Source organism: Cryptomeria japonica, chromosome 3, assembly GCF_030272615.1.
Source record: "Cryptomeria japonica chromosome 3, Sugi_1.0, whole genome shotgun sequence".
Classification (NCBI taxonomy): Eukaryota; Viridiplantae; Streptophyta; class Pinopsida; order Cupressales; family Cupressaceae; genus Cryptomeria; species Cryptomeria japonica.
The window spans coordinates 994,655,468-994,674,977 of record NC_081407.1 but is presented as its reverse complement, the minus strand read 5'-3'; the positions used below and the strand labels follow the sequence as shown (position 1 = coordinate 994,674,977).

The following is a 19,510-nucleotide window of genomic DNA, read 5'->3' as shown; positions in this document are numbered from 1 at the left end:
CATGCTTCCTTTCATGTTCTTAAATTCCTTCATCATACGGTGCATATCCTTTTGAAGAGCTTGCACCTTCCTACTTGATGATTCATCATTGCTACTTTCTCCCGAGGACGACTCCTCTACAGAGGACTTGTCCTTTTTCTTCCGCGATGTTTTGTCTTCACTTTCCAAATCCATAGCACGGTTGTATGCGACATCGTATGAAGTGGGCGGTACAATTTTCATCTTTCTCCGCACGGATGACCGCAACCCTTCCACGAACCATCTCTTTATTCCGTCAGCCGGCTGGTTCTCCATCTTCCCCAGTAACTCCTTTAACTGTCGGTTGTATGTTCGCACTGTCTCGTGCTTTCCCTGCTTTGTGCTTAATATCTCCGCCACGATCTCATTATCATCTCGAAGGAGTCAAAACTCCATCTCGAAATCTTTCTATAGGTCATCCCATGTTCCCACCTTTGCTTTATCCACATCAGAGTACCAATCAATGGCTAACCCTCTCAGGGTGGCAGGGAACTACACCACCCAATCCGCTTTGTCAACTACCCCGTTGGCTGACCATATTGTCTCACACGTACGGCAGTACCGTACGGGGTCATCTTTGCCATCTCCCTTGAATTTGGGCAACTTCTGTTTGCCCGCCATCCATGGGGGTCGTCTCCCCGGAGGTGGCTGTGGCTGTGTTTGTGCCCCTGCGCCGCTTCCTCTGGCGCCAATGGTGTATCCTACGTGGGTGACTGGGGGTACGGTGTGTCCAACCTACAACCGTACGGTTGTCCTCCCCTTCGTTCTCACCCGAGCCCACTCCTATCTCCCTTTGGTGATCCTCACTTCGTGGCGTAAGGGATAAGTTTCTAAACTGATCCCGGGTCTCTTCGACTAGATTCCTCGGTAACCTTGTTTCCTCCAGAAACTCTTCGTGGCTTCTCACCCTACGGTGTTCTGGCGACGCGTAGAAATTTCCCTCGGCTTCTGCACCCTCCGTGACACCTCCTTGGTTCCCTTCAGGCAACCCCTCGGCAGGTCATCCTTTGGCAAGTTGCCTCAGCCTCCGTCTACATTCTACTCATTGTACCGATATCAAGGCCCTCTACGTGGCCTCCCACTCGTCTGTTTCTGCTTTCTTATTTCTATCTTTGTTTAATAGGTTGGGCATCAATTCCCGTACATTTCCATAAATAACAACACATAAAACCAGAACACTCCTTTATTAATTCATTTCATCAGATACAACTTGTATCAATATTATGACACCTTTATTTGAATATAGACTGTTCATTTATCCCTATGGGATTCAGGGTTCAATTCCTGCTTGGCCTCGTGCCATCCCGCTCCGCTTCTCGACGGCTGCTTTCTTCGTACTGTTGGAGGATTTGTTGGCGTCGCTCTTCCCGGGCAATCTCCTCCAGGCGAGTTCGTTGTGCCAGTGATGCCTGTGCAAGCAACCGAGGGAGGTGGTTCATCAATCGATTTACTGTCGGGCTAACTTCTAGTGCTGTCCACATGGCACTTGGTGGGATTTCAGCGTCCGTGGCCTCTCTTCGAACGTAGGTCTCAATGGCTACCTAGAGCAGGATTGAAAATTCCCTCGTCACAGTGTCTTCCCCGTTATAGAGCTTTGTTTGCGCGTCGTCGGCCTCTGGGTTTATCTCACCAACGGGTAGGCCCATCGTGTCCGTGCGCCATCCGCTCCTTCCTTTCTCGAGTACGTCTAGGCAACGGCGCCAAATGTTTGCCTCACTGGGTAAATAGAAGGAATACAGAAGTAATGCAGAAACAAACAATGCAAGTACAAGATTAATAACTCAGAGTGTATCCAATGTTCATAGTATTATCTGTCGTAAACATCCCACCCTTCAATACCCGCAGGTAGTACAATATATAACAGCCGAAGGGGTGCGACACAACCGTCGCGACTCCAACTACCTACCCGTCGGCTAACTAACGACTAACAAATAACATTACTATCAAAACATAAGATATACATATTTCCCGACAACATTGACTTGATGCCACAAGCTCCATGAAGGAAGAAGAAACTGAATATAACAAAACACTCAAGCCATCTAAAGATTATAAACAATAGAAGTATTCAAGATGAAGTTAACCGATTAAAGAAATGTTCTAAGTATCTTAATACAAGTGAGGTACGTAATCTTGCAGAATCAGTTATGAGCAATATATATGAGAAGAAACTGCCCAACTGAACATAACGAGGTAGGAACAAATCAGAGATTTTGAAAATTCCTTGAACAAAAACCTATCAAAGATATAGAAGCTATATCACTTAGAACCAACACCCCAAAAATAAGGGAAAAACGTTTAAGACATCAAGTCCTAAAAACTAACAAAGGCAGACAAAATGACAACTGCCAATATAAAATGACAAATTTGATCAATCATGATATTTGCCATGTGTGCAAGAACATTTTAGGAAGCTAGTGTAGAAGATCACAAGTAAAATATATTTCCATAAATAATATTCATAACCAATTCTGAAAAATCCCAAGCAATCATCCAGAGAACACTCCAAGTTTCTTCATCCTTGGGCATTCTTAACCTTCATGAGTCATCACTTGTCATAGACTGTCCCTGTCAACCTGAGGATCATTTGGCAAAGGAATCTACCCTTTGCAAATAATTTTAACTAAGGATCATAATGACAACCATTCAATCTTGTTAAAAGGGAACTGATTGCCCTTGGAGCCTTGGAGAATTACATTTAATAGAAATGATTTATTAGGAGGGACCTCAGACAGGTCAATCACATCCACTCATATTTCATAAGAAAGAAGTAAAATAAAAACCTACCAAGTGCCTGTCTGTCTTGCTTCCTATATAGATAAGCTCAAGCAAAATATTTCGTGAGACACATTAAGTTGATAGAGAACAATTGATTACATTTTTTTCTTGAGACATACTTAAGAGTCAAGACTACAAAACAAAAATATTTAACTTGATTCAGGGATCAAACAAAAACTTCAATGACTTTTCATTATAAATACTTTCTGTTTCGAAGAGAAGTTGATCAATTAGTTTCAGGATAAGAAAATCAAGACTTTCATTGTAACAGTTGACTATTATAAACCCAGTCTGATGCCTTCAATTTGCATGTTGTAGAACTGAACAATTGCCATAAAAAACATAAATTAGACACTAATTCTTAAGCTAAACAAGGTAGGAAAACACCATCAATCAGAAAACAGAACTAGCAAGCACATTAAAATTTAAAGGAATGTAACCTTCTGCAAGAGCATTAGATCGTTGAGTTTTTGTAAAAATTGACTTCTCAAATGCTAGTTTGCTAGCAAGGATGTCCCAGTCATCAGTATAATACTTCACTGCTACTCGTTTGCCTTCTGAATCCAGAAGCAAAATGTTTTTAACCACTGGGCAGGACTTCTGCATCACAGAAATAGCTTGTATAGTTTAAATTGATCTTGAATGTAAATTGTTCCCATGCTAAATCATCTGAAATTACTAAGCAAATTTATTGCTTGAAAACGATATACAAGGACAAAGAACAATAAAAGAATGAATCAGTGTCCTCAATATCTCATCAAGATTTTTACAGGAATTTGAGGGAATACCTATACATAAAGGCTTGTGATTTTTGCAAATTAGTAAAGGTTTGACATTTAGCAAACAAGTGAAGGTGTATTTTCCTCGATCCATCAATATAGAGTTGCAAATATTGCAGGCAGGAATGAAAAAGTACACCAAGAAGAGATTGCAGTTTGAAGATTTCTACTGCTAGTGCGTTAACAAAATCTAACTAAAAACTCAGTTACTTGAAAATATTGTCGATATATGCATACCATATCAGTAATCTAATCAACTAAACATGGTGCAAATAAATGACGATGGCTTCTTAGAACAGTTACTAAGTGGACAGAAATTGGACAGAAGGTTAATAAGTATGGAAAGTTTGTCGAATGCACTTATTCCTGGCAGATAAGTAGGATTGTATTAGAATTTGGTATATGCAGCAATATATAACAATTACCCTTAGACCATACAGAGCACATATGGGCTTGTGGGTGTTATAGGGTTGTACAGAGTTAAGTACCGTGTAAAATATCACCATTAATTTTCTTATTTATGTTTTGGATTTGAGTCAGTCCAGTGTGCAAAAAGTGCATCCTTATTTATTTGCAATGTTTGTAATATGATAATAAATTCCCCAATTGATATTGAACATTTTCATTGACATGATACTATCACTGATGATCCAACCTTGGCCCAACTGGCTTACTATAATAGTAAGTATCCCAAAACATATCTAACTTTATCAATGTAATGTCCCCTTCTCATTGATGTACTTTCAGTGGTCCAATGGCCTATTCCTGAGACCCGTAAGCTATGTGGAATGCAGACATAGGGTTTCAATCTTTGATGAGGCGATAGCTTACTATTTTTAGTAAGTCAAGGGTTGGCTATTTTGGTGATACTGTCCTACTGAGCTGTCCATGCTCTGTCACTGGCTGCAAAGATCCTGCTTTTCGGAGCAGTAGTTCATGACTTACTAATTTTAGTAAGTGGCAGAATGGCATATTTCTATTTTTGGCAGTGGGCAGGGTCCTAATCCTGCAGCAGTTCAGTGGTCTTCCTTGCTCAGCTTCACCCTAGTTTCGACAATAATCAGTATTGGAGTCATAAGTGATATAATTAAATATTATTTCCTTATCCTAAGGTTTAATATTTAATTAATTTGATTATTTTTACTACTGATTTATTGGCTTTGGAAATGGAGCATAATATCTCCTAAGTGCAAGGTGAATTTTATGTCTAGAAAAGGGACGCCAAATTTATAATGGATATATTATTTTATTCACCACACATGTTTGCTAAGTCAAGTCGTGGTCCTTGACTTGGCGTGATCTTTGTCTGAGTATGGCGCCATCCTTGGGTAAAGGAAATGCAAATGGAAAAGTTGAATTTGGGCGAATTTGTGAGCATTTGCATTTGGTTTTGGGGAGTTAGAAGTTATAAATAAGAGCCTTGGGCTCCATTTTGTGACATCTTATGAATTTGCATCGTTATGCTGCCGAATTGGCGATTGAAAAATCTGAGCTTCTAAGTGTGGCTTCCTAGCTAAGTCTCAGTTTCGTACTTGCAAGATAGTACCTAGCTATGTCTATGTATTTCTAGTGTTGTTGGTGAGTGAGTTGCAGATTGTGGAGTATTTTGTGTGAGATTGGAGTGTTTTTGGGTTGCTGGTCGCAGAGCTGCTGAAAGTGTATTTTGCTCATACCTCTTGGCCATGCGATTCCATCATTCTGGGTACCGGCTCATCCTTCCTTCCTACCACTGGCAATGCATCTTGTAAGTTTTTAGCATCTTATTTTGTGTGTGGAATTTTATAATGGAAATCGAACTTCCCAAGTTAGGCGTGGGGTTTAGTGAATGCATTGGGAAGCATGCAAAATAAATATGGGGGTTTTGATGGCTTTCTTTGGGTTTGTTTTCATTGTAGCTGGTATAGAAAATGTTTAGAACAGATTTGGGGTGAATTGGGTGAGTAATGAGAGAGTTATGAGCGTTTTAGTGAATCCATAGGCTGCTGGTTTTGTAATTCCAGCCTGCAGATTTTTGATGTTAGCAGAAATTTCATGTTTCTTATTTGGATGTTCAGCGTTACTCTCTTCTCACATTATTTTGATTATTGTAAGGTTAAGTAGTAGTACTACTAACCAATTCTGGCTTGTAACTCTCACCCCGCTAACAAGTGGAAAAGGCTAGCTTGCCACCTATTTTCAAGTAAACTGTAATTCAGTCCTCCCATTGCATAAGTGGTCGAGTGATGTCTAATTGTAATGGTCCTCCCGCTGCATAAGCGGTTGAGTTGAGATTGTTTTGTAATTTAAGTCCTCCCGCTGAAATATCGCGGTCGAGTGATTTGTGCCTTTGTGTGTTCCTTTTGGCTGGTTCACCGCCAAGTCTCTTGTTTTCCTGCTGGATAAGCGGAAGGAGCTGGCTTGCCGGCCAATATTGTATTCCACTTCTTCTTTCAACAAATTTGAGATCTAACTATCCCCTCTTCACCGTATGCTCTCACCTTCCCATATTGGGCACTTGGTGATCAAAAAGTGGAAGGGTTGTTTTTTTCAGCAAGTTTCAGTTTATGCTTTCTAACCTTAACGGGTTATCTGTTTGAAAAATGATTATTGTTGGCCTAAAAAACAAAAAAAAATAACTGGGATATTACAATCAATGCATAAATAAATCAAATCAATGATAATAAATTCCCTAGTCGATATTGAACATTTTCCATTGACATGATACTATCACTGATGATCCAACCCTAGCCCAACTCACTTACTATAAATAGTAAGTATCCCAAAACACCTCAAAAACACTTGCAACTGAAACTGCCTAGGCCAAATACATCAAGATTCCTCAAATGTCCTAGTTAGCCTACAAAACTATGGAGAAATAGGCTAACGACAACATCATACAATGTGTGCTAGAAAGGGGACATTACAATGTTCCAACTGCTTATCTGAAGAGAAGGTAAGCTTAGTTGGATAGCATTAATGTGGTTGACTATTCTTGTGGGCTAGATATGTTGTATTAACAAAGCCTGTTTCACACTGTTTGTGGTTTGTCAAGGCACGTCACAAAAATGGGAAGAATGCAGAGGATCGCCACCATAAAGCATTGCTTCAAAGAGTAGTTTGGCATCAATTTCCCAGTGCCACTCTCTATCAGCTTTAGGTCTAGCGAAATTGTGCTAACAGAGTTAGGATTGTAAGCACAAGGTCCCCTTAGGTCAAAAGCTATGGTGAGGTATTAATTTGTTGCTAGGCTGGAGTAAGGGGTGTCTGATGCTTCCATTAGGGTTTGGATTTTAAAGATGTTCTACCATATCGCTATGAAGTTACCCCTGTACTCCCCCCATGTCAACTCGAGTGAAAAACTATGTTAAGGCCAACAAGGCAACACGGGCTCAAGGTATTAATGTGATTAGTATTGAGTTACAAAAAGAGGTCCAAGTGCTCCAGACATACTACTCAGATATGGGAAAAGTCATGTTGGGATTAATGGTGATGAATGGAAGTGACCAATGACCAAACGATTCCAATATTTTCTGGCAAATTTGTACGTAGGGCCCAAAGGCAAGCAAAGATCTTTCATGGTGTCTACTTCTCAACACTAAACCCTACAACTAAGCTTGCAGACAATTTGGTTAAGGAAATGACAGATTGGGGGGAGCTAAGGCCCTTGTAGTTAGCAACTAGGGTGTTTGTTGAGCTTTGTTTAGCTCCTGGATTTTTGGCACCAATGACTTTATATGCATGTTCCTATTGTGCAAATATCATCCTTATAGCTTTCTAGTTATTTGGCTAATTTTTTGGAGCATTGTGATGCCAATGTTCGCTAAGGCTTTCTGTTTGTGGCAACAACTATTTCATGATGAATGCAGGGATCATAGGTTTTTGGTGTCTGGCCTCAAGGTCATGAAACTTTTTGTTGGGTGCTAGCAATCTCCACCTATCTTTGTTTCCGAGTGAGAAGCTTACAACCAATATCGAAAGGGGGTGGGGGGGGGGGGGGGGGGGGGGGGGTGGGTGAATCAATATTGCAGAAAGCTTAAAACTTGAAACTCCAAAGACAAACACAAAATACAAAAAATAAATCAATGAAGGCTAGACACCAAAGTTTCTCATGGAAAACCCTTTCAGGTAAAAAAACACGACATATCAAGCTCTTATTAAACTTCAAAAGTGGGCACCAACCTAGATTACTAGGCAATAAACAATGGAGAGCTCCAACTCTCCTCACAACACCAGCTGTGAACAGCAAAGACTCCAACCCCTATTCTAGAGAGAGCGCCAACTCACCCTTTTCACTCAGAAACGCCTTATTAACTCAGCATGCCGTAAACACTCAACAATCTAAATTTAATAATACTGGTCACTCAAAGATTTCTCAAGAACCCGTCACATATATAGAGAAAAGAATTTTCGATCTGCACTGCATTTGTTACATCATTTCTTCTCAACACAAATCCATTTTTTTAATATGCTTGAAAATCTCAAAAAACTCTATCAATGCATTGAGACCCAATAACAAAATAGAAGCCGACCCCACACACAGTAACTACTACACCATTTTTTTTTTAAATATTTCAAAAATTCAGCTCCACAAAAATATTTTTGCCTGCTTGCTTCTTGAAAGAACATCAAAAACGTCTCCTAATTCATCAACATATACATAGAAATTATTATGTAGTCAAAACTTTAGAATTTTGCACCATGACTACCATTATTAAAAAGAATTAAAAATTCGACATCCTCATTACATTATATTGTTGTCAAAACAAGGGATATCGACTAAAAAGGATTCTTCCGGCCCTCCGGCCCACGCAGCACACTTCAATAATTCCATTTTTCCACCCAGATTTCTAAAAACCTCAACAAATCGTTTCCACTTCTCAATTAAATTCGAAATTGAAAAAAAAAATTCAACACGAAACTACCGCTCTTACGCACTATACAGAAAAACGTATTTCTTCTATCTTCGTTCAGCAAAACAAAAACATAGACATTAAATTCACTCCACAACGTTGAGCCAAACAAAGAATTTTTATCCCCCAATCTGTAGAAGCAATTACTAAAAAAATTAACTCAACTTCCTTCACAAATCATATCCCATAAAGTCGCATACCACAACTTCAGCGCTAAACCAAGTCCTTCACAAAAAAGGAACGTATCTTTTGCATGAATTTTTCACCACTCATAGCTACCCTATCAAACATATTTTACTTTGTGATGAGGGCAAAACCCAAGACACAGAAAAACACAACAATAGACAACAAAAGATTATTTTATTACTGATTGAAATATATTTTCATTACATGCAATTACAAACAAGAGGACTAAATCCTCATAGGCTGCAACACATTACAGCTTACAGAATTTTCTGGAGAATACCCTTTCCCACAATCTAAAATTTTCCAACCCCAAAAACTCTTACAAGTTTCCCTAAAATGGGTCCTAAATAGCCTCCCTACAATTTAGAGCCAAAATTACAATTTGACATTTCTTCAAGTTGCTTGGGCTCTTGGCCCCTCCTTTATTATCTGGAATATTTGGTTGGAGAGGAACTGTCGGAATTTTCAAGATGTGATGTTGGTGGCTCCTCGATTGTGGTGGAAAATTCTTCATTCTTTGGGAGAAACTATTTTGGCAAAATGTGATTTGTCTAAAACAATGGATCCTCATGACGTTGATTGTTCCAATCGTCTTTATCTACTCGTCAGCAAGGCCAAGTCATGAGAAATTGATGTCGACATCCTCTTCGGAAGATAAATAGGGAGGGGCGTTGGTCTCCCCCTCCTTAGGGAGTTTTGAAACTCAACACGGACGATTCTTCTTGTGGGAACCTGTTGGTGTCTGTTTTATCATCTACCAAACATTAGAATAGGATACCCGAAGGTATTCTATCCTCTCCTGAAAAATCACTACTGATTCCAAGGTCTATATGTGCGAAGTGGAATAGCTTCTTGGGTAGTGTATGCTGAAATTTCAAGGGGGGCTTACGTTTGACAAGTATCTTGAATTGCTGGACTTAGATGGATTTAGCAATTTTAGGATCTTCTTCTTTTTTGGGGATTTTCTAGGATTTAGACTTTCAAAAGAAAGGGGAAAAGAGATAGGGTTTAGGAAGGCTAATCTAATCCTACGAACTCTGGAGATGGTATCAACTGGGTGTTCTCGAGAAACCAAACCTTGCTTCGCCACACTAGGGACAACTACACAAGGTCGGTGCAATCTTCAATGCGTTGTGATTATGATCGAGATGTTGGGATGCACAGGGGATGGGCTCAGACTAACTTTGCACGGTAAGATGGAAATCATCCGTTTACCAAAAGTGTGAGCGGAGATACACCATCAATTGATGCTTATCAAATCCTTCATTCAAATTAACAACAATGAAAGCAAATCTAAATTAATTCTAACTAAGTGTTGAGGCAATTGAAACCATGCAAATCATTCAAATAATAGAGATTACAAAGCAGCGCACATGCAATATATTATCTGGAAATGACCTTAAGCAACAATACATCAAAAACCTCACCCTCTTCAAATGAGAGGAGGCAACCTTATATAGTTCTCAGAAATAAATGAATGGTCGAGATCAAACAGCGATAAAGGGCCAAGTTTGAAAGTCCTAAACCCTAATTAGGGTTTCCCGAAGTACTATCACTTTAAACAAATGAAAAAGAGACACGTGGCGCAGCTGCTAATTTCGCTGAGGTGAGTGGCCACTTTCTTCTTTCAGAGATTCAACGTATCTGGACACAATGAGCTTGACTTCCTCCATGGTGACACTTGGCAAACCGCCAATCTAGAAGTCGATGAGGTCTACATCATCGGTACATGTGGCAAGGATGCCTTCCCACTCAACTGCTTGGGTGAGGAAATTATCATCGATGGAGAGTAAGTTTGCAATCTTTGAAAGATCGCCTTTGTCAATCATCCCTGAATCCCTGAAGAAGCTCGCTTGAATCCTGGCTCTCAGGTTCTCTGCTTGTAAATGCTTCTCCCTTAGGCTTTCCTTCTTCCAAATTTCTGACGCCACACAGAATACCTTGCCCAAGATCTCTCTAACACTTGCCTCTGTCTCAAAACACTTGGTCTCGGATTTCTTCAGAACCTCAATCCGAGTGACCAGAGTAAAGTACCATGTGCCGAAGTCGTACCTGTCTCCTGTCTGTATGATGCCTGCATCCACTAAGCTTCTCTTTGACATGCCTCGGATAACCTTCAGATGAGGGAGTATTTCATTCTGAATTTCATCCACCTCTTCCCAATTGGAGGCTAGATCCTGGATACGATCAATCAACAAAGAAGTTGCCTCATGTGCCGATACTAAGTTTTCCACCAAGGTATCAGCACGCACCGAAGCATCTGAAATCCATTCCTTTTCTTGAGTGTACGAGCCCTTCATATCATCATAGTCTTTCATTGATCCCTGCTGAAGAGGCTGTGGCGGAGTGGCCGGGACTTCACGGTTGAGTGGGCTGGTAAGATGGAGAACATACTTCTTCCGCTGTTGGTTCTCTTCTTCAACCTTCTTCCTCTTCTCCTTTTCATGAGCTAGCCTAGCCTTTAGAACGTTGCAGGAGTCATCAAAATATTGGACCTCTTGGTCCTGGGTGGGCTTACCCAGCTCTATGGTGGTAACCTTGTAATCATCCGCGGTGACATTGTCTCTGGTCTTCCCTTCTTTGGGCACCGCTATCTGGACTGTCCTGAATCCGGCATTGTCTCTCTGAATTAGGGAAAACTTCCTGGCGGGTTTGGGTGGTTTAGCTATAGCGGGTTCATTTACCTTCTCTAGGAACGCTGCGGTGACCTCCTCGGTTGAGTGGGCCTCCTTGGGAACCTTGGCCTTTATTCTTGCTCTCAGCCAATCTGGAATGGTTGATAGCTCTACGGTGTTCCGATCAAACTCATCATCCGCCTCTCCTGGGTTTGCTGGTATGCCATCCAAGAAGATTGTAGGTGCTTCCATTTGCTCTCTGCCTGGACTTTGGAAGACCTCTTCCACTACTTCCTCAACTGGCTAGGAAAGCACTCTTACCTCATCATCAATCCCACAGATGTTCAGCTCTTGCTCCCCAGTTGCACTCTGATCGGGCGCAATGAAAGAAGCACTTAGGATGGAGTGGCTCTCGCTGGATTCTCTTCTCTCACCTACAACCCTTTTTCCTATGACCTTTGGGGAGCTTCCAACCAACTCCTTCCTCTTTCGAGACCCAACACTTTCTGGATTTCGAACATCACCAACGGAGGTACAAGGATTGACGGATAGAGTATCATCTACTCCCATTAATTCATAAGTCAAGGTCAGACTTTTGGCCTTCAACTGTTTTGTCTTTTCAGACGCCCACCACCTTGAATACTCAACCACCGACCTCATGAGGTCTGCTAGATCTGATTTCTCTCCCTCCATCCAATCTATTAAGACTAAGGGTTCACTTTTCATCGTTTCGAAGCCCGGCTGCTGAAGTTCTAGGCTTTCTTCTACCTGATCGGCAACTCTGAATACTTTTGTTGCTCTCACCATACTCAAAGGAATTCTTGACCAGAATCTCTTCCTGATCTCGAAGCTATCGGCTGCATTAGCCCAGTAGTCTTCTAGATCCAATCTGTGCTCGAACGTTGTTCCTTCGATCTTCTTTATCCTATGGAATGGATCGAAATCTTTTCTTGCCTTGTATTCATAGAAGGGATACCAGGCCAGCTCCTTCTTCGGGGTTGCAGCAGCTTGTGATGATGGACATGTTTCCAGCCCATTACCAATTGTGAGTGAGGACATTTTTGCCTTCTTCTGCTTATCCCTTTGAATCACTATATACTCCTCCAATTGTCTCACAACCTTGAGCAACACCACTCGGTTGGTAGGGTAAGCCGGAAGCTTGTATGGAGGCCCGGAGAATCCCTGAATTCGGAGGTAAGTGAATTTTGGATATTGGATGTACCAACACCCGAACCGACCAATGAAGTCCATAGACTCCTGAGAGAGTCTTTGGTGCAAGCCACCTTGAAGTGTCCGGGTAACGTGCATCAGGAAGGTGTCATTCACTCTTTTGAAATGGAATTTCTCCTCCATGTGGAGCTGGGGATAGCAATCGTACACTGGAAACTGGTTCTCCTTGTTCCCAACTTCTCCTCTGCAAGTGAGACCTTTGTACCTGTAGGTCCTGGCCAGGGAACAAAACAAGTAAGAACTCATGAAGAAAGTCTTATTCGTCTCCAGGTTCCTCAGCTGGCTGTCTAGGTTGTCGCTGATCATCCGGGCCCAGTCTATCATTTTTACTCCATTGATTATTTCATTAATGAAATAATACATCCAGGGTTCGAATGGAGCTCCCTGAGGATTTCCTATTATTCTATTGAGCAGGACAATCATGTCCCCAATGTCCTTGAAGTATGCTCGCACTAGGCTCTTTCTCTAGAGTTTGGAGGTGCCCTTCCTCGGCTTGTCTAGCTAGGAATGGTTAACTATGGCATCATATTCCTCTAGGTGATCCTGGTACAGGCTGTCAGCTTCGTCCTTTGTCATATACACTGTGTTGTGGTACTCTGGGATCCTGAAGGCCTCTCTGATGGCCTCATCGCTGGCATTTACTAACACCCTTCCATCAGGTGCAATAATGTCCTTACTGATGGGGTTGTAGTGTTTGGCACATTCAACTTCTAGTTCATTGCACTGCATGGTGGGGAGGAAGCCAGCGGCACGCACGATACCACTCTTCATCATTTTACGCGCAATGGTGGTAGGCACAAGGTTGTCCAGACCAAACATTCGCTTCTTAAATTCCTTCAGATTGATGTGTCTAAGGTTGGTGTCGCTGATGTTTTTCCACTTTGAAATCATCCTCGACTCTGGAGGAGCATCTTTGTCTACCTAGAATTTCATAATGTCTAGGGCCTGCAGGCAAACAATGAATTTTTAAAGTTAGAAAATAATTTGCAAAGTTTTGAAAATAACGGGGTTGTGAAATGGCTTGGTGTTGGAAAATTTTCCATTCTTATTCTCATACTTAGCCATAAAAATCGAACTTTCACCTTAAAACCCTCAGTCTTAAGGCTAGTTGTGGTTACCACCAAGTGTCAAAACTTTCAAAAAAAAACATACTTAGCCAAAAAAAAGAAAAAATCTTTCTCCAAAATTTTTGAAAAAATCATTTAAATTCTGAAAAATATTCAGAAAATATTCATAATTTTAATTTCACCTTTGACTTGGATAGAAGTAAGGCTAGAAGTTTTTTCAGAAAAATTCAGAAAAGTTTAGATAATTCTTCCTTGTACTAGTTGCCTTTCTCCAGAAATCTGTAAAACTTTTACCCAAAAATATTATCCAACTTCCAGCAATATCCGAAATTTTCTCCAGATGATCTTCAAACTGACATACTTTACTAAGCTCTCCTTAGTAACTTCGAACTTCTTGGTGTAATAATGAAGTTGATAATGAAGTATTTGTAGACAAGGTTAAATCTTCAAGTAAAACCCTTAAAATCATCCAACTCATACTTCTAATTTTAACTTCATGTTTCCCAGTTTTAAGACAATATCTCAAAAAAAAACTTTCCATTTTGATTTGAGTTTGAAGATATTTATCAATTCTCCAATATTCTCTTTAAAAAAAACTTTCCATTTTGATTTAATATCTCAATAATCTTTCAATATTCTTTCAATATTCTCTTCAAAAAAAAACTTTCCATTTTGGATTTATTTTGAAGATATTTAATAATCCTTGGATATTTTCTTCATTTTAGATTTAATTTTGAAATCTCAGTGGATTTTTGTGACATCATGTTGACTTTGTTTGACCTTCCATGTGTAGGCGGACCTTTAATGAGTTGTTTTCATCTTGGGCGGACTTTAGGAAGGACTCCATCATGGCGAACTTTGAAGGCTAAGGCATAGGGCGGACTTCAGGCAAGGTTCCTTCATGGCCTAGGCGGACTTTGGTGTGTTGGTTATCATGGCCTCTTCCAAATCGTGGCAGACTTCAAGAAATATCTCTATGGGCGGAGTTTAGAGACACCTCCTAGGGCGAACTTCAAGCAACATCCCCTAGAGCGGACTTCTAGCAAGGCTCTTCTTCCATGACTTAGCATCTTGGGCGGACTTCTAGCAAGGTTCTCATCACTTGACATACTTGGGCGGACTTTTGACTGCACCCCTTGGGCGGACTTTTGACTGCACCCCTTGGGCGGACTTTGGAGACTCCTTCTTCATGACCTCCCAACCTATGGCGGAGTTTTGATGGTGCTCTTGGGCGGACTTTGGTGGATGCTCCCACCTTGGGCGGACTTCTAGCACCTCTCCTCATGGCTCTCTAACCTTGGGCAGACTTTGGAGGTGTTGCCCACATGACCTACAAGACAGTGGCAAACTTTAGGCATCCCTCCTCTGGGCCTAGGCGGACTTTAGAGACCTTGGGCGGACTTTGGAGGGTCCTCTAGCTTGGGCGGACTTCAGACAGCTCTCCTCATGGCCCTCTCAAGCTATGGCGGACTTTGGAGAGTGCTCCCACATGGCCTCCCAATCTATGGCGGACTTTGGAGAGTGCTCCCACATAGCCTCCCCAGTTATGGCGGACTTTGGATGATCTTCAACACATGGTCTCCCACATCATTGGTGGAGTTTGAACCTGCAATACTTCAAAACCCTTGTTAGCCAGACTTGGAAGAATTTTCAGAGAAATTTCAAAATTTCACAGCTTAATCAAATTTAACCGGATTAACTTGAAATTTGAAATCCATACCTAGGTGGATCATCTGAAGCAGCAAAAAGCCTAAAATCTAGGGATTTAGCTTTTTAGGTCGAAACTTGGAGTTTTCGAGTTTCGGTCGAAGCTGGTCAGTGGTGCAAGTGTAAACCCTAGGTTTGCATCCTGAAAAAGCAAAAAGCAGTATGATCCCTAAAATCTAGGGATTTGGCTTTTTAGGTCAAAACTTGGAATTTTTGAGTTCCGGTCGAAGTCGGTCAGTGGTGCAAGTGCAAACCCTAGGTTCCCATTCCGAAAAAGCAAAAAGCAAACATCCCTAAAAAATAGGGAAAACTTTCTAAAAATAGCCATACCGGGGATTGGGCTAAAAATGCCAAAAAAGAAACTTCCTAAAAAATAGGAAAAAGCAAAAAAGCAAACTTTCTAAAAATAGAAAGTTGTCCAAATTCGTCCAAATCAATTGCGATCTTCGTCCTTTGGCCTCTCTAAGAACTCTGGTGGTGTTCGCATTTCGGAAATCACATAACTTGCAAAAACCAACTTTCAATCGTCAGGGCCTGAAATGCTCTGAATTGGACAAGGCTTGGTGAAACTGCAGCAAAAGGTCACAGGACACTAACAAAATCCTAGAAAGCAGGAAAAGAGAGGGTCCCCATTTGCAATGGGGCGATGTGTGAAAAAGGTCACAACATCTGGCGACTCCACGAGAGGAATGTTCCTGAATATTTGTACGATAAAACCCATTCTGAACCTTTTAGAATCAAAAATTAATTATAACTAACTTACCTGCCGGCTTGGAAGGGCATTCAAAAGGGAAAGAGGAATTGTAAGTTGTATCAAGATCTTTCATCCTTCAATTATAAGTGTGTGCAAAATGCATTCATTCCCGTCTCTTAAGATCATTATGACTCTTTGGTTCCATCATGGCAAGTTGCATAATTTTAAGTGCTTTGCCTTAACTCCAAAAGCATCCTTGGATAGAGCCTCGCTGCCAACAGGCGTCCATAGCCCCGGCGAGGTTATCTCTATAATCTCACAGAGATTGCTCTACTTCCGGCAATTTATACTTTGATTTGAAGGATACACCCATAGAGATTTCCACACACCCCAAAAGCCAAGTGTTTTGATTTTTATTTTTTTTCTTTCTTTTATTCTTTCTTGATATTCTTTTCTTTTCTTTTCACATATTTCCACACTTTGGCGTGTAGGCAATGCAGCTTACCATGGGCTTGAGTATTATAGTGGCACTAAAGTAAGACTTTTGACAAATTTCTTTATGTTTTCTTGCCATAACTTCACTGTGGGAGACCAAAAATGACTAAGAGGATTCTTAAAGTGTACAAGATATAATGACTAAAAGACTCAGTGTCAAGATACAACTGATGATTCCCTTTCTAGTCGAATGCTCGTCCTAACTTTGAGATACTTTAGAAACAATTAATCTAAAATTTAAAAGCTCTTCACAAATATTCATTTAAGGAATACCCTAGACATAGCTTAGCGGGGTCAAACCAATGTGTGCATGTTAAGCAACATCACCTTCTTGCCAAAGGGAATCCTCTTTTATTACTAAACTAAAGCATGTGGAAACAAGCGAAAGCAAAACAACTAAGCTAACAAAAGCAAACTAAACTAAGGAAATAAAAACGACTAAACTAAACACACAACCAAAGCAAAACTACCCTAGCTATGTACAACGAATTCCACCACGGAACTCAAGGCATGAAATAATGTTTCAGGAATTGCCCATTAACGAGCAAAGGAATGTCATCACCTGTCAAAGTCTTTAACCTGAAAGCATTTTCTCCTAGTATCTTGGCAATTTGGTAGGGTCCCTTCCATAAGCAAATCGAACTTGTCCGTTTCGTTCATGGGGTTTATCCCAATGTAGGACCAAATCCGAGATTCTGAAAGCTTTCGTAGTGGCTCGTCTATCAAACCATCTTTTGACTGTCCCTTGGTACTTGGCAAACTTCTCTAGGGCTTGATCTCTTTGTTCCTCTAGAAAAAGTAGTTGGGAGAGACGAATTTGGACTCTCTTCTGGATCCAGAAATCCTTGCATGAACTTTAGAGTCGGGATTCTTAGTTGGATAGGGAAAATCGGGTCTTGTCCGTAGACCAGATGGTATGGGGAAGTGCCCAAAGATTTCTTAGCTCTTGTTCTGTCTGCCCATAGAGCGAATCTTAATTGTGTATGCCAATCCTTCGGGTTCTTATCAAGCAACTTCTTGATCACATTAAGCAAATTTTTGTTGGTTGACTCTGCCAGTCCATTACCCTAGGGGTAGTAATTCGAAGAGAATTTCAAAGTGATGCCATAATCGAATGCCCAGTTGGAAAACTTTAGAGAAGTGAAGGCGGAGCCATTATCGCACACTAGAGCATGAGGGCATCCAAATCTGGTGATAATGTTCTCTTCAAGGAACTTGATTACTGTATCTGTCGTACAGTTCTTTAATGCCTGGGCTTTAGACCACGGGGTGCAGTAATCGGTTGCTGTCAGGATGTATTTGTGTTGCACTGATGACGGTGGGTTTATTGCTCCAATAAAATCTAACCCCCACATGGCGAATGGTCTTACCTCTATGATTGGTTGCAATGGCATTACAGGGTTCTTTTCTCTAATAGCGGCAACCTAACAAATGTGGCATGTCTTTACCTGTTCATAGGCATCCTTAAAAACGGTAAGCCAATAATATCCTGCCCTTAAGATCTGAAAGGCAGTGGCTTGGCTCCCTCCGTGCCCTGTTCCAAACTTAGAGTGGAAATGTTCTATTATTCTCTTGGCTTCATCGTACCCAACACATCGAAGGTATATACCTTCATGATTCTTTCTATAGAGCACTGATCCTTGGAGCATATATCGCTAGCGCTTGAGTCTGAAGGCTCGTTTCTATGCGAAATTCATGGGAGCGGGGTATCTGTGGTCTGTTAAATATGACATGATATCATAGTACCATTCTTTCTGAGAGACATCAGTCAAGACATATGTTTGTTGTATTAGTCCAGGTCCTTCGACTACCATAGCCTGCGTTAGAGCTTGCCCTCGGACTAATTTCATTGGTTGTAACTATACATCATATTCTTGGATGGTGGCGACCCACTTTCCTCGCCTTTCCCCTAGCTCGTTCTGCATCAGGAGTGTTTTAATTGCAGCATCAGGTACAATGGCGAAGATCTTACTCCTTAATATATAGTGCCTAAATTTCTTGACAGCCTTCACTAAGGCATAAGCCTACTTTTCAATACTTGGATATCTCAACTCTGCATCTTTGAGAGGCAAGCTCATAAAGGCTATAGGATGCTCTTCCTTTTCCTCTGTCCACTGCGTGAGTATCGTGGCACACGAATGTTCAGATGCGAAGGAGTACAGGTAGAATGGCTTAGTGTAGTCTAGACTCACCAAAACTGGCGTGTCGACTATAGCCAACTTGATTTCTTCAAATGCTTTCTTTGATGACAGTGTCCATTCCATCTTTGCACCCTTTTTCAACATCTCATTTAAAGGTTTTACTATCTCGGCAAAACCGGTGATAAATTTTCTAACGAAATTAATCTTTCCGAAGAAAGACCTCAGCTCCTTTTGGCTGGATGGCAAATTGATCCTTGAAATAGCATCAATACGCTCAGGGTCAATCAATATACCCTTCTCTGTGATCAGGTGTCCTAACAGCTTGCCTTCGGTGACCCCAAATATGCATTTCTTCGGGTTTAGGGAAATCCCATACCTTCGGCATCTCTGGAATATCTTCCTTAGGTCTTTAACGTGACTCTCTCTTTCCTTTGAGAATACAGTAAGATCATCCATGTAGATGATTATACTCCTCCCAATCAGCTCTCTGAAGGCGATGTCCATAGCTCTTTGGAATGTAGCTCCAGCGTTGATCAGCAAGGCATTCTTTTGTAAGCAAATGTTCCCCATTTTGTGGTGAATGCAGTTTTCAATCTATCTTCATATTCCACAAGTACCTGATTATAACTTGAGTATCCATCTAGAAAGGACATCATCTGTGAACCGTTCACAATTTGTAACACTTCGTCGAGGGACGGCAAGGGGTAATTGTCTTTTTCAGAGGCTTTGTTCAAATTTCGGAAATCAATGCACAGTCTAATTTCTCCACTCTTTTTCGTGACTAGGACCAAGTTGGCGACCCACGTTGAATGGCGTACTGGAAATATGATCCCTGCTGTTAGCAACTTTTTAACTTCTTGGTGTATAAGAGGTTCCAATAATGGGTTGACTGGTCTCTGGCGTTGCCGGAA

The 19,510-nt window shown here is 41.1% G+C and overlaps 1 protein-coding gene across 3 annotated transcripts in view; it reads right to left on the bottom strand.

Moving 5' to 3' along the window:
- Nucleotides 1-19,510, bottom strand: part of LOC131045312 (coatomer subunit zeta-1) — a 155,119-nt gene that overhangs the window by 89,995 nt on the left and 45,614 nt on the right. For all 3 annotated transcript variants that reach the window (XM_057978881.2, XM_057978883.2, XM_057978880.2), the window contains one exon: nt 3,237-3,396. In XM_057978881.2, the coding sequence (XP_057834864.1) occupies nt 3,237-3,396 (160 nt within the window). The remainder of the gene's footprint in view (nt 1-3,236; nt 3,397-19,510) is intronic.